Here is a 14,750-nt window from a genome sequence, read left to right as displayed (position 1 = left end):
AGAGTGAGTGTGTGTGTGTGTGAGAGAGTGAGTGAGTGTGAGAGAGTGAGTGTGTGTGTGAACTTTAACTGCATTGAATGCAGTGATGTCACATAATTTTTGACAACAGTAAAGTAGAAATGATGTCAGATGTTAAGAGAGACAAAGTCGTTTACATAACACATGGAAACCAATGGCTTGCTGTTTTTATTAAATGGAAGAAGAAGAAGAAGAAGAAGAAGAAGCATCTCTGAAAATGCACCTTGGAAGTCCTCATCAGGTTTGCAGTGCTGCTTTTGAATCAGAGCTGCTCTAGTTGGCCAGTTCATTATTGACTGATCTGCTAAAGTAGACATATACAGTGCTGCTCAAAAGTTTGTGAACCATGGACCAATGGAGCTTAGATCTTTTAGATGAATTTATAGCCTCCAGACAAATGTGCTGGGTATTCTTCCCGAGGTTCTCTGAGATTTACTTCCCTGACGACTAGGGTTGCACGATATGGTAAAAACATCATATTGTGATTCATTTGACAGATAGTGTTGTAATATGATTCACAATTTCATTCATTATTGTGGAAATTAAATTCCCTGAAACAACAATTAAAATCATGCTGATGCAACAATGTTTGAGTTCTGTACCAAACAATCATGTTTTCTTACATCTGGAAAACAATTTGTAGGAAATGCCCTGAATTTTCAATTCAATGTAAAATAATTTACAGAGACCCAACAGAGACCCAACAGTTCCCACCTCTGCAGCACTACATACTTCATTACAATCCTGTTTGTCACACATTTTACCTTGAACAAAAATTGCACTTTCTGTGATTTGCATATTGCACTTGGCCATATTGTGATTTTGATAATATTGTGATTAATTGTGCGGTGATAGTTTCTTGTTTCTTCCCCATTTCATAGGTGGCACAAAATTGTTGACTAAATTAACCAAAGTTTATTCACCTGCTTCTTTTAAGTGATACAGCTCAAGTGTTCACAAATTTTACCCCTACAAAAGTATACAAAAAATATACTCCTATAGTATATGGATTTGATAAACATACACCTGTTATTTCATATAGAAAAATATTGTTTCTGATTAAATAAAGAAATAATGGTAAAACAATATATGTAAAAGCTCACATTTTCAAGCAGCAAGTATGAAGACATAATTCATCCTGTTCTGTAGTCAGCTTTTCAGAGCTCATCATGGCTGTCCACCTTCATGCCTCCATAGTCAGTGATGGTGCTGATTTTAATGTAGTCCATCTTGTCAAGTAGCTCAGAGAGTGTCAGACGGCCATCCTGACATGACAAGAGATATATGTATATACACTGGAGATCAAAATTGAAAAACCATTTAGGAATACTTGATTTTTTCAGAAATAATTTAAACTTCATTGCTCAACATTTGAAGGAATTTTCGTTGTGGCTATACAATGCTACTAGAACAGTGTTGTACAAAATAACCAAGGCACTTCAACAAAAAAAACTTTATTTAGCAGAAAACAAAAATTTTCTGCTAAATAATTTTTTTTTAAATTAGAGAACAGCAATGACTGTAGCACGGAGAAATATTACAACAACATTTTCTGTCAACAGTTAGAAGGAAGTGTACACTAAAGTGAACTTTGGACTGGTTCTCCTCTGTCCACACAACATGCTCCTCAGCAAAGGTTAGTCTAGCCTTTTGATTCTTTCTGCTAATGAGAGGTTTGGTCACTGCAGAGTGGGCTTTCAGTCCAAATGCTCTTAAACGTCAAGACACTGTTTGACAAGACAGATCCTTGCCCTGAACAGTGCTGAACTGGTGAGCAAATCCAGCTGCAGTGTTGAACCAAGTGCCCACTGAGATTCTATGAATTATCATGTGCTCTCTTGTTTTTGTCTTTAGTGGATGACCAGCCTTCTTGGGGGACTTGAATGATTTTGTGACATTGTAAAGATGCAATATTCTAGAAATTGTTTGGAATGACCAACTTCTCTTGCTTTGGCTGATAGGGTCATCCCTTCTGCCTTCATCTGGACAACCTGCTGCCGAAGGGTTTCAGTCACTTAAAACAGCTAACCATCCTGCAAAGTCAGTGAAAACTGGAAAGTTAGGCTGCAAGTTGAATAAGGTTTGTCAGATAATTAAGGGAATTAGCACCAGGTGCCAGATTAACACCAATAACTGGGAGGTATCTGAAAGTGTTCTCTAATTTTGATCAGTATTCCTTTTCAAATATAACATTTACGTTTTTTAAACTGTGCTTCAGAACATATGTAACTCATGAAATATGCTTAAAATACAGCTCTTTTACTCCTGTTTAGATCATTTTAATAGGACTACGCAGTGACCTTGACATTAATTTTGATCTCCAGTTTATATATAATAAATATGGAAATAAATTACACTTTGTACATATGGCTTTAATTGCACATGTCAATAAATGGTTAGAGGCCAGGGGGGGAAAATACATTGTGATTTTTTCAGTGCAGCCACATAGAGAAGAAGAAGAAGAAGAAAATTTCAAGGCCCCAGTGTCTGACAAACAGACGCCTCACAGGTCCTCAACTGGCAGCTTCATTAAATGGTACCTGCAAAACACCAGTCTCGACATCAACAGAAAAGAGGCAACTCCAGGATGCCAGAGTCGCAAAGAAAAACGTGTATCTGAGACGGGCCAATAAAAGGAAAGGATTAAGATGGGCAAAAGAACACAGACATTGGACAGACAAGTATTGGAAAAATGTGTTATGGACAGACGAATCAAAGTTTGAGGTGTTTGGATCACACAAATGAAAAGATGCTGGAGAAGTGCTTGATGGCATCTGTCAAGCATGGTGAAGTAATTGTGATGGTCTGGGGATGCTTTGGTGCTGGTAAAGTTGGAGATTTGTACAAGGTAAAAGGGATCCTGAATAAGGAGGGCTATCACCCTATTTTGCAACGCCATGCCATTCCCTCTGGACTGTGCTTGATTGGAGCCGATTCCTACAACAGGACAATGACCCAAAGCACAGTTCCAAACTGCAGTCACCAGATCTCAACCCTGTTGAGCTATTGTGGGAGCAGCTTGGCCGTATGGTACGTAATAAGTGCCCATCAAGCCAATCAAACTTGTGGGAAGTGCTTAAGGAAGCGTTGGATGAGATTTCTCCAGATTTCCTCAACAAATTGTCAGCGAGAATGCCAAAGGTCTGCATGGCTGTAATTGCTGCAAATGGAGGATTCTTTGATGAGAGCAAAGTTATTTTATAAGGACAAAATTATTATTTCAAGCAAAAATCATTATTTCTACCCTTGTCAATGTCTTTACTATATTTTCGATTCATTTTGTAACTATTTTCATGAAAAACATGACATTTTCATCATATAATTAAAATCCTTAAAAAGACATTTTAAAGAATCCTATGAATAGTTATAATAATAATAATAGTTTCAATAGTATGAAAGTTATCTCAGGAAACTTTTCAAATAGAGCAGGTCTAGACCAAACTCCTTATAGCATTATTTACAGAGACCCAACAGTACCACCACGAGCAAGCACTTTAAGTGGCAGAAACCTCGGACAGACCCCGGCTCTAGGTGGGTGGTTGTCTGCCTCGACCAGTTGGGGTGAGACGGAGAGAGAGAGAGAGCAGAGGTAACGACAGAAGGATGGAGACAGAGACAAAGGTGCACAGCAACAACAGTAGGTAGCAACAACTACACTAATAGTAGTGACTGATGATGATGAACATGAAGAAGATGACGACAACCATGTCTCCTACTTCACTGTAAAGTCCATTCTCAGTGTACGTGCACTGGTCGTTTCAAGTTTCTATATCACACTGTAGAAGTTGCCTCCTGGACCAGGTTAATGTCCACTCTTACTTGCGTGTTCCAGAAAGTTTGCAAATGGACCGTGACAATTTAGCCACCTCTGACTTTTGATTAAGACCCTGTAATTGCTTATGTTGAAATAGTTTTGTCAATATTCCAGCTGATTAATTATAACATAAACAGATTTTAATTAAATATGCTACCATTGTCCTAACTTGAGAGAAGACTTCGGTGACCGAATGGTTGCTTGTAGTGACAGCAGCTGTTGAAACACCAACAGAATAAGTACCTGTCCCTTTCATTTTACTTTCATAAATTCTAAATACACATTCATCTATGTTTAATATCTTTGCTTAACATTTCCACAAGTTAACCTCACCTCTCAAAACGTTCTGATAATGTGGGAAATAAACCATATTCACCTGTATAACTGTTTCAAAAAAACTTCAAGAAAGGTGAATACTTCTTAAGTCGTCCGGGCAAAGCATCCCCAGACCATCACACTACCGCCACAATGTTTGACTGTTGGTATGATGTTCTTTTTATGAAATGCTGCGTTTTACGCCAGATGTAACAGGATGCACACCTTCCAAAACGTTCAACTTTTGTCTTGTCAGTACACAATATTTTCCCAAAAGTCTTGGGGATCATCGAGATATTTTTGTGAGACGAGTCTTTGTGTTCTTTTTGGTCAGCAGTGGTTTTCGCCTTGGAACTCTCCCATGGATGCCATTTTTGCCCAGTCTCTTTCTTATTGTTGAATCATGAACATTGACCTTAACTGAGGCAAGTGAGACAAACTTTATTTAATAATCAAACCCCAAAAAGTCAGTAACACAGCACTTTAGTCTCCGATTCACCCCTTTCCCCTCTTCCAATTGTGCATTTCATCACTTTTTGACAGCAAATTCACATTCCATTCTGACATATATAGTCCATATATATATGTCCATCTCCAACAAACTATGTGTCCCCAATGTTGGCTGTTTTTATTATCTAAGAACAATTACACCCCATGTGCAGAGACCACTTTCCTACCTCTTAGGTTCATAGAAAAAGAGCATTGTTTCAGCTGGATGCCAGTGCATGTTGGACATCTCCACACTGCTGTTACTTTGTCATTTTGATATTTTGGAGATACAGTTTTCACTGTACAACAGCAATATGCTATCTACGATGATAGCATCTCAGTTAAAAATCAAATATGTATGTCAATAAAACAAAGACGGCAAAGGATCATCAGTATCATCTGTATTCACATACACAGTATATGAGTACACGCTGTATTTGAATGAGTGTGTCTGTGTGGATGTGGACGTGCAGGGTCCATGATAGTCAGAACCTTTCACTGACTTTACTTTCTGTCCGACCCCAAACCCCAAAACCCCTGTAACCAAATTCTCCACAGTAGTGAAATATAAACCCAAATGAGCTTCTGGCAGCTCATCAAAGTTCATCATGTCTCTTCGTTAAATCTTCCCCGTAATTGGTCGCCTGGCTGCCCACAAACATGTTCCAGTTGGCCAGAATCTCCTTCTTGGTTATTTTCTCGTCCTGTTGTTGGATCAGCAGATTCCATCCAACATTGGTTTATGATTGAAAGAAAGAAAAGGGAGGAGAAGGAGAAGGAGGAAGGGGAGGAGGAGGAGGAGGAGATCATAGGGTGATGAAAAACAGGCACACAGAAAGAAACAGATAGACGCTTGTTAATAATGAACCCACAATTATGGCAATTATTTCCACTATGTTAACAAATATAATTGACAGAAAAGAGATGGGCTGTCTGCCTATCTTTAGGTTGTGGACAAAACAAGACATTTGACGTCACCTTGGGCTTTGGGGAAACACATTTTTTTTTTACCATTTTCTGACCTTTTCAGGACCAAACAACTAACTGATTAAAGCTGCAGTAGGTAACTTTTGTAAAAATAAAATCACTATATTCTTACAGTAGTACATGGGACAGATAATAATAAATTAAAAAAATCAGGGTCCCCTGGCTCGTTCTAGTGCTCTTAGTGGTATTTGCAAGAATTCACTGGGCTTGGACAAAAACAACAAATCAAAGCCAAGATGCCTACTGCAGCTTCAATTGAGAAATGTATTGTTGTGGTATCACTCAGGCTGCAATACGATAAAAACATATTGTGATTATTTTGACAAATATGACTCACGATTAGTATGTTTTTATGTATGTATTAGTAGTTAGGGAATGATAATTGTGCATTACAAATAACATTTTCACTGAAATAAGCAAAAATCATGATGATTTTTTCTGTGGCCTGGACCAAAGATGTTCTCACATCTGGAGAACACGATTTGTAGGCCAGGACATCTCTGCAGAACTACAGTACTTCATTGTAACATTCTACCGTCTTCAAAATATTGCAGCTTCTACAATTTGGATATTGCACTTTGTCATATTGTGATTTTCACCCCAAGGAACAGTACAATACTGATCATATTTAATAGTTGTTGGATAACTATGTCACAGAGGAATAATAGATACATAGACAATAACTGTTAGTAGGATCCACTCATTGTTGGGTTGGTTCTGCATATAGGATTTGACAATAAGAAATCTTTAGAATATAACCAGCCTTATCCTTTAAGTTTATATCATATTATATATATAGATATATATATCTATATATATATATCAAAGCCCAGCTTTTATTTGCTTGCACTGAACTCATTCTGCCTATATTTGGAACATGCCTCTATACAGGACAGGCTCTTAATTTCTTTTGCACAAGACTCTTGCTCTGCAAAGATGAAAAATACTATCAAACTGTTTTTCAATATTATTTCAACCAGTATGAATATTAATGTATAGTATAAAATTTAATTTCCTACAAATGTGTAGCATGTCCATATTTACAAAAGTTTACAAAAGACTCCATCAAGCCTCAACTTGGTGGGTTTTAAGAGATTTTATACATCCAAAGAATTTATGTAAAATCATTCAGACCAGGCCTCTAATTGAGACCTGCGTTTATTTTTTAAAACGTTTAATTCAAGTCAATTTTCAATATTAATTGTGAAGCAAATTTGGAAAGGAGACTTGCTTCTAAATTTTACTCTAACTTGCTACCTTCCAGGAAATTCTTAAAGAGCCAGGGTGTAGGATTTAGCCTCATTTAGCAGTGAAGATGCAGAAGTGTGTATACAAAATATGCAAAAGGCCCCGCCAGTGTTTGGTTTGTCCATTCTGGGCTACTGTACAAATAATCGCGGCCCAACATGATTAACAGCTCTAACCCTAACCCTAACCCTAGCTCTTCTAGGGTTACAAACCCACAAAAATTCTTATTTCAAGCCATAATGTTGCACACTCGACCTTTAATAAATAAGGTTTAGTGAAAATCCAGCAAAAACTTCTGGTATTGAAAATGGTTAATATGGTAGTGTGGTTCAGTTTCTGTGATGTCAGAGAGTTTGAGCAGTGCCAGGTCTACCTTGTCGGTGTCTGTCTCGTGGATCAAGTGTTTGGCTTCATTATCAGCATGGTCTACCTCTCCCGGCAAAATCCAGTGGGCCACCTCACTACCATCCAGGAAGCCGTCCTGTATAACACACAGATGCATAACTGAGGAAGTGACGCTGTAAGATGTAAAAATAGATCCCATCAACATGTGAGAGCAGAAGAAACGTAAAGCTTGAAAGCTGAGGAAGAACCAACTGTTCAAATAACTTTTGCCTATTGTAGCACTCTGCTGTTGACCAACCTGCTGTTGGTCATTACATGTTCTACCCAAGCAGCAAACCCTGTGGTTGGCAAATTATGCAACACTGAAGTAACAAGAAGCAAAAAAACGCCTAAGCCAGCAGAGTCACGACTGCCTGTGGTCATCGAACTCTACAACGCCTCCCTCAGAGAGTCAGACACCCCCTCTCTGTAATCTGACCTCAAACACAGACAATCGGAAACTGCACAAGGTCACTGTACATATGGTCACTTACACATGGACATCTTACACATGGTCACTTTACACTTGCCATTTTGCATATTTTATTCTGTACGTTCATCAAAACATTTTCCATTGTTTTCACATTAGCCAAACTTTAATCAGTTTTGGTTACTTTCTTAACAAAGCAACATGGGATTGTTTCAGTCTCTGGTTAAAGGGAAAGTTGGACATGTGGAGACACCATAACTAGTAACTGTGTGGCAATTTACAACATCCAAGCGGGAATGAACACATATGCAACAAACTGAGAACTATAACGGTTTAAGCTCTCCAACTGTGAATAGCTGAGCAGCTTTTACCTTGTTGGCATCTCTGATCTCTGAGAAATGTTTCCTCTCTGTCTGGACCCATTCAGGCTCACTCTCCCCATTCTCTGGTGTGTACATATCACCTGTGGAGCAGCAGCACACATACATTTAGGACAGAACGCTTCCAGGATAGGGGGTAGTTGGTCAGAGAGAAAATGGAAGTGACGTACCAATGTATTCATCTAAGTTGATCTTGCCATCCCCATTCTTATCAATGTCTTCCACAGTCTCCTAAATGATAAAATTATAGAATTAGTTCTTATAATGGTCCATTCCTGCTAATGTCACTGTATTGATAAAGTAATTTTCTCCAAATGTACAATTTCACTGTAACAGCTGTCAGACTAGAAGCATTATGGGCAAGATACTGTGCATCTTAAATATTTTAATGCAGCATACACTGATTTTACCCGAAAAATGAGCCAAGGTACTGAACTTTCCCAGTGGTCGTAGGATAGAAAAAAATTTATAAAAATGATGATTAATCCTTGCAAACGGATAAAAACATGCAAACATGTATTTATGCTTGTAAATCATTAGACATGGAGCAAAGCACACATTTGCATTTTATTTAGATGTGGCAATAGATGCCTTGATGCCTTAAAAAGCAATATAGCCAGTCTCGCTTCTGTCATCAACCTGTTTTTTTGTTTGCCAACGGCATGGTCATAATATCAATTTTATCTGCAGCTCAGAAGCTTAATTATGACAACTCTGAGCTGCGATCCAATTTTCTATTTGTTCAGTTATCTAACAACAGAAACAAATATGTGTGAAAAAATTTTTCATGAATTCAGCTACAAAACAGCTAGTTGCAGGGTTTGCCAATCTATGTGGATCCTCAAATGTCTTGTTTGCTGTCATAGAGCACTAAAGAAATCTTCTCAATTTAAAAAAAAATAAATAAATAAATAAAATTATTCTTAAAAAATGACTCAAAATGTTGAATAAATGTTTTTTAATTGTTGTCATGTCATTTAATAGTTGACAACTAATAGATAACTTGACTAATCATTGCCAATTTGGTGGAAATCCATCCAGTAGATGCTGAGATACTCCAAACTGTTGGACTGACATTGCAGAGCTAGCATGGCTTGCACAGCTGGAAATACTTATCAAAGTTTCAGGTGTTTAGAGAGTAGTTTGTACCTGGACTACCACATCCTTCATGTAATCAAACTCCTCAGGGTGAAGAAAGGCAGTGAACTCCTCACGTGTGGCAATACCATCACCATCTCGGTCAGCTGTCTTAAAGCGCCTTTCGTCCCGGGTGAGCATGGACTTATAGGTGGCCTTGTCTTCAATGTCATCAAATTCCTGATCTGAAACAAAAGGAAGAATTCTAGAATTCCATATAGATGTTATTTCCTAAATTATTTCTGGTTAAGAATAATATATATATATACATATATATACAACAAGTCTTACATATATATATATATATATACACCAAGTTAGAATGGAGGTGCATCTATCACACACAGTGAATTACCCAGATAGTAGCCGTAAGTGGTGTTTTTGTACTCCTCCCAGCCTATCTTGCCATCTTGGTTCTTGTCGTAGTCGTTCCAATGTTTGTTCACGTTCTCCTTAATATACCTCCTCTGCCGGTGCTTAATCCAATAGTGCAGTTCTGCATGGCTGACGTAGCCATCCTTGTCGGTATCAATGCGGTCCACAATCTTCCTATGGGGAGAGATAGGATCGGAGATATGGATAAGAAAGGAGCGGGGGGTCGAACCGCCAACCTTCTGGTTAGCGGTACCTCTGAGCCACAGCTGAAATCATCTGCTCCCTCCCTGCTTTTGGAGGTGGAACCTCCAATTCTGACCTACACACACACGGCAATAATGTCTGCAGTCCAAAATTAAACACACCTGATGAATAAATTAAAACACATAAATAGAAACTTTGAAATATTAGAAACAGCGATTTCTCATGACTGTTAAGGCAGTTTGTGGCAGCAGTGTACAGTTTAGCAAGAGTGTACTCAGGATCTGCAAAACCTACGCTAGTTTGTCTTTGCTCTCTTCAGGAGTCAGCTGGTCAAAGGTCTTGGCCTCCTCCTTGCCCAGGAAGGCCTCATGGTCATACTGGAAGCCATGAGCATCATTGTGTGCATGATCACTCAGATCAGCTTGGTGATGGATGCGCTTCTCCTGAGCAGGTACGGCGAAAACAAGGCCAGCCAGGATGCAGAAGGATGCCAGTGACAGCAGCATCATCATATATGACTGGTGGAGAAATAATGGGAGAAGGAGAAAAAACTAAGAAAACAGAAGAGAGCACGGTGGGGTGGCACAGAGACACAAAAAATACAAACTGCTCCGTACATAACAGAATATAACATAGTATGTATGTACAACAGTAGAAAAGAATAGACTGGTAATGTCCACCAAAGTGAAAATTTGCTCAAAAAAACATATAAGCAGTATAAAAACATTCAACACAAAACAAAAAACCATAAATAAAATACTGTAGATCAGGATTCACAGCTCAGATTTTCTTGAACAATGCTGATTGAATGCATCAATCTTTTTTTCTCCAAACATTTCAGACTGCAGGCCAAAGTGATATGTGACTCAGATCGGATTTTTTCCATGATAGTGTGAACAGCACAAATGACATGGAATCTGATCTTTTCTGATTCAGGCCACTTTCATATGTTGTCCAAAACAGATACAGGTATCATTTATTGCAATGTGACCTCAGTGTGATTAGTCATCTCAGAATTTGTGTGACTTTTATGTCACTCTACACTGACATTCATCATGCAGGTCACTTCAGGACCGTGACCTGTTCACACTGGATACGGGCCCCATTTGGGCTTGCAGTGTAAATATAACTTAATACTTGACTTGCCTCTCTTTTTTTTAGTTTATATCAGTTAGTAAATGTTCATGTAATAATGTCATCTTATTCATCTGTATCAATGAATCTGGTCCTGCCCTCCTGTCATTTTGCAAAATTGGACCTAGGGCGAAGCAGCAGAGCTTACAGCGCAGAGCTTACACCTCCGAAACTCACTGTCTTAAGATATAGTTGATGGTATTACCTTGGCCTCCAGCACCACTGTCAGGAATCTTGGAGTTATCTTTGATCAGGATATGTCCTTTAACTCCCACATAAAGCACACCTCTAGGACTGCTCTTTTTCACTTGCGTAATATTGCAAAAATTTCAGATCAGATCCAGAAAAACTAGTTCATGCATTTGTTACTTCTAGGCTGGATTACTACAACTCCTTATTGCACTGGTGGCATTTTAATGCATGTGACAATAAATTCCTTATTATCCTTAAATGTATAGTTTCCAATAATAAATTAGTAATAATGTAATATTTACATGGGGTTAGTGGAGGTCTTCTTCAGAAATTTCCATTATTCCTGTAATCAACATTAATTAAGTTCTTCTCAGAAATCCTCCCATAGAATTATTAATAGAGCATTACCAAAACAAATCCTCTAAATTGGGTACTTTTGAAATCGACTGTACATTATTTGTCACAGATTACAAAGACACTTAGATTAAAAACTATGTATTAGATATTATTAATAATAAATAATTATGTATTATATATTAATTCTTTTTTATCAAACTATTGTTCCCATGGTGAAAAAAGGAGCTTTCCTGCTCAAGAAATAACAACTCTCCTCAGTTACTCAAAACTGCATTTTATTTTATTACAGTACATGGACAGAATGTTTTGTCGACAATAACAGCATAATAGAGCCATCTAAAATAATCACATCATCAATCATCTATCTCAGATCACAAGTGCAAATAGTTAATGTAAAAGATGTTAAAGGTCATCATGGATACTGACAAATACTGACTGCATCAATAAACCTGGTCCTACCCTCCTGTCATTTTGCAAAAGTGGCCCTGGGGCAAAGCGGCAGAGCTTACAGCACCTCCAAGAGGTCAGAGTCTCAAACTGAGGGAATCAAGACTGAGGAGTGTCTTCTGGTATCTCTCCTCCTGACAGTGAACCGGTCACACAGATGTATCTGGGGTTCATTCTGCTGGCCATGCCAACTATTCAAACCAGCTTCTTCGTAAGCCTGCAGTTCAGGTGATCGATCAGGCAGCACTCTCTTATTCACTTCACTATCTGAAGGTGTCGAGGAAATGAAAGTTGTGCATTTCTTTAGTACATGTTAACATGTTTGGTTTCATTGACACAGAGCAGTCAGAACTGTACCAAGACATCTGAAACTTCCTTCAACTTCAACACGTACAGCAGACCTTGTTATGAAATCCTACTTGGCAGAAATAATAATTTATTTTATCTTACCCATCATCTCATCATTAATCTGCTCATTTTCCACCTATGCACATATTCTGTTTGCCATGGAAGGCCAACAACGACCACTGTACACAGCGTACACAGATCCACACACTAGCAGAATAGTACAGAAGCAATGCACATCCCTGGACTTACTAAGAAAGTCAGACATTATTCCACTGACGGTGACTTTCTGTAGTTGACAGAAAGGAAATCTTTTATCCACAGAATCAAGTCACCAGTAACCCCAAGAATACTGTAAAATAATTTCTTGTCCCAAACCCAGCTAGGGACATCAACCCCATCATTAAACACACATTCATACTTTTCCTTTATGCTGCAGGAAGACCATCATATGCACTGTATCTGTGAAAGCTTTGGTGTAAGCCAGTGTTCTCAACTATCATTTTTTACTTTTAAGAAGCAAGAGAAAAATTACTCACCATTTTCTTAGCAGGTTCTCGCGACACCTCCCTTCGTAGTGTATGAACAGCAGTCCGCGTTGGCACTGTGTACCTTTAAATAACAACGTCAGGGAGGCGGTCCTTGTTCTTCTGCTACCCAATCACCAACGCCCTAAAGAGGACTCTAACCAATCAAAAGTAGGATACAGTAGTAAAATACTTGAGGACAAACTCTTATTGGCTGTTAACTGCCACGTTGTCGCGCGAAAGCGCACTACTACAATATGGTCACAATGCAATTCCGCCCTACCAATATTCGCTGTGTTTCTCAAGCCGGCATGACCATAGACATAAATACATAGACGTCGCATTGGCAGCTTTGGCTGGGATATGTCAACGTCGCCGCCATATTGGACCGGGAAAGACTGATGCACCGTGTTTAAAATTAGTTTCTTCACCATGTTTATTACATTATTCATCACACTAGCAGAGCTTGGTGTCACTGTCATACACGGTTTATTTTTCTCAATTGTTTTGATCAATATTCATTCAATAATGTTGGGGTGCTGAGAGAAAATCGGTCTATAATGACGTAATACTAAAATGTTAAATGCATGACATTCATGATTTTTTTAAAGGTTTTTTATACAAATGTCATAGAATGGACTGTATACATGAACATTTGAGTATAAGTATAATGTTACTTGAAAAACTACTGATCCTAAAAAAAATGATATTGATATACTTTGTCTTACTGAGAGTGAGACTGAAGAATATGTTAGCCTGAATGAATCCCACCCCAGTCATATTAATACTCACATTCCTAGAGACACCGGCTGAGGAGGTGAGGTAGCAGCCATATGTAATTCAAGCTTTTTAATTAATCCTAAACCTATACTAAATTATAATTCATTCGAAAGCCTTGTTCTTAGTCTTTCTCACCCGACCTGGAAAACAGTGCAGCCAGTTCTGTATGTTATAGTCTACCACGCTCCTTGCCTGTACTTTGATTTTTTTTTTCTGAATGAGTTTTTATCACGTTTAATCCGTAAAACAGATAAAGTAATTATTGTAGGTAATTTTAATACTCGTGGATGTTGATAATGACAGTCTTAGTAATTTGTTAATCTCATTATTAGACTCAATTGCCTTTTGTGTAAATAAACCCACCCATTGTTGTAATCACACTCTTGATTCTGTTCTATCATATGGCATTGATATTGAACATTTAATAACTGACCATTATTTAATAACTTGATTTCCTGTTAATAGACTACAAGCCATTAGGAAAACCTTCCTATAGCAGATGTCTATCTGATAGTGCTGTAGCTAAATTTAAGGAGGAGATTCCATCTGTATTTAATTCAATGCCATGTCTCAATATAACGGACGACTCCTATAATATATGATAACTGATCAGATCTCCCAAATTGATCATCTTGTTAATAGTGCTACAGGCACTGCGAACAACACTAGATTCTATTCTATCTAAGTCTTACCCTTGGCACTTCTTTACTGGATATGATCAATCTCTCTTTATTGTCAGGCTACGTACCACAGTCCTTTAAAGTAGTTGTAATTAAACCCCTTCTTAAAAAGCCCACTCTTGACCCAGGGGTTTTAGCCAACTATGGACCCATTTCTAACCTCCCCTTCCTCTCTAAGATTCTGGAGAAAGTAGTCGCCAAACAGTTGTGTGACTTTTGACATAGCAATTCAATTCAGTTCAATTAAATTTTATTTGTATAGTGCCAATTCATAAAAGAAGTTATCTAAGGACACTTTTCAAATAGAGCAGGTCTAGACCATACTCCTTATAACATTATTTACAGAGACCCAACAGTTCCCACCATGAGCAAGCACTTGGCGATGGCGGCAAGGAAAAACGTCCTGTTAAGAGATTTTTATTGGTTAATCATTGTCAGTTTGTACATGTTAACGATTAATCCTCCATAAACACAAAATTTAGTCATGGAGTTCCACAAGGCTCTGTG

At 38.1% G+C, this 14,750-nt stretch overlaps 1 protein-coding gene across 2 annotated transcripts; it reads right to left on the bottom strand.

Annotated features, from left to right (window-relative positions):
• Positions 1–147: 147 nt before the first annotated feature.
• rcn3 (reticulocalbin 3, EF-hand calcium binding domain) lies at positions 148–12,896 on the bottom strand. Of its 2 annotated transcripts, none has more exons than XM_051387011.1 (8): positions 12,796–12,896; positions 10,076–10,299; positions 9,558–9,751; positions 9,215–9,387; positions 8,236–8,296; positions 8,057–8,148; positions 7,245–7,352; positions 148–1,283 (listed from the first exon to the last, which is right to left on the bottom strand). In XM_051387011.1, exons 1-8 carry the CDS (start codon positions 12,796–12,798, stop codon positions 1,176–1,178), a joined length of 963 nt encoding a protein of 320 aa, XP_051242971.1. In that variant the 5' UTR covers positions 12,799–12,896; the 3' UTR covers positions 148–1,175. The 2 variants fall into 2 exon arrangements, with proteins under 2 accessions (XP_051242971.1, XP_051242970.1); XM_051387010.1 differs by lacking the exon at positions 148–1,283 and adding an exon at positions 5,021–5,340.
• Positions 12,897–14,750: the final 1,854 nt, after the last annotated feature.

Source organism: Dicentrarchus labrax, unplaced genomic scaffold (genome assembly GCF_905237075.1).
Source record: "Dicentrarchus labrax unplaced genomic scaffold, dlabrax2021, whole genome shotgun sequence".
NCBI lineage: Eukaryota > Metazoa > Chordata > Actinopteri > Moronidae > Dicentrarchus > Dicentrarchus labrax.
The sequence above is the reverse complement of the archived record's forward strand: the minus strand, read 5'-3'. Positions and strand labels throughout refer to the sequence as shown.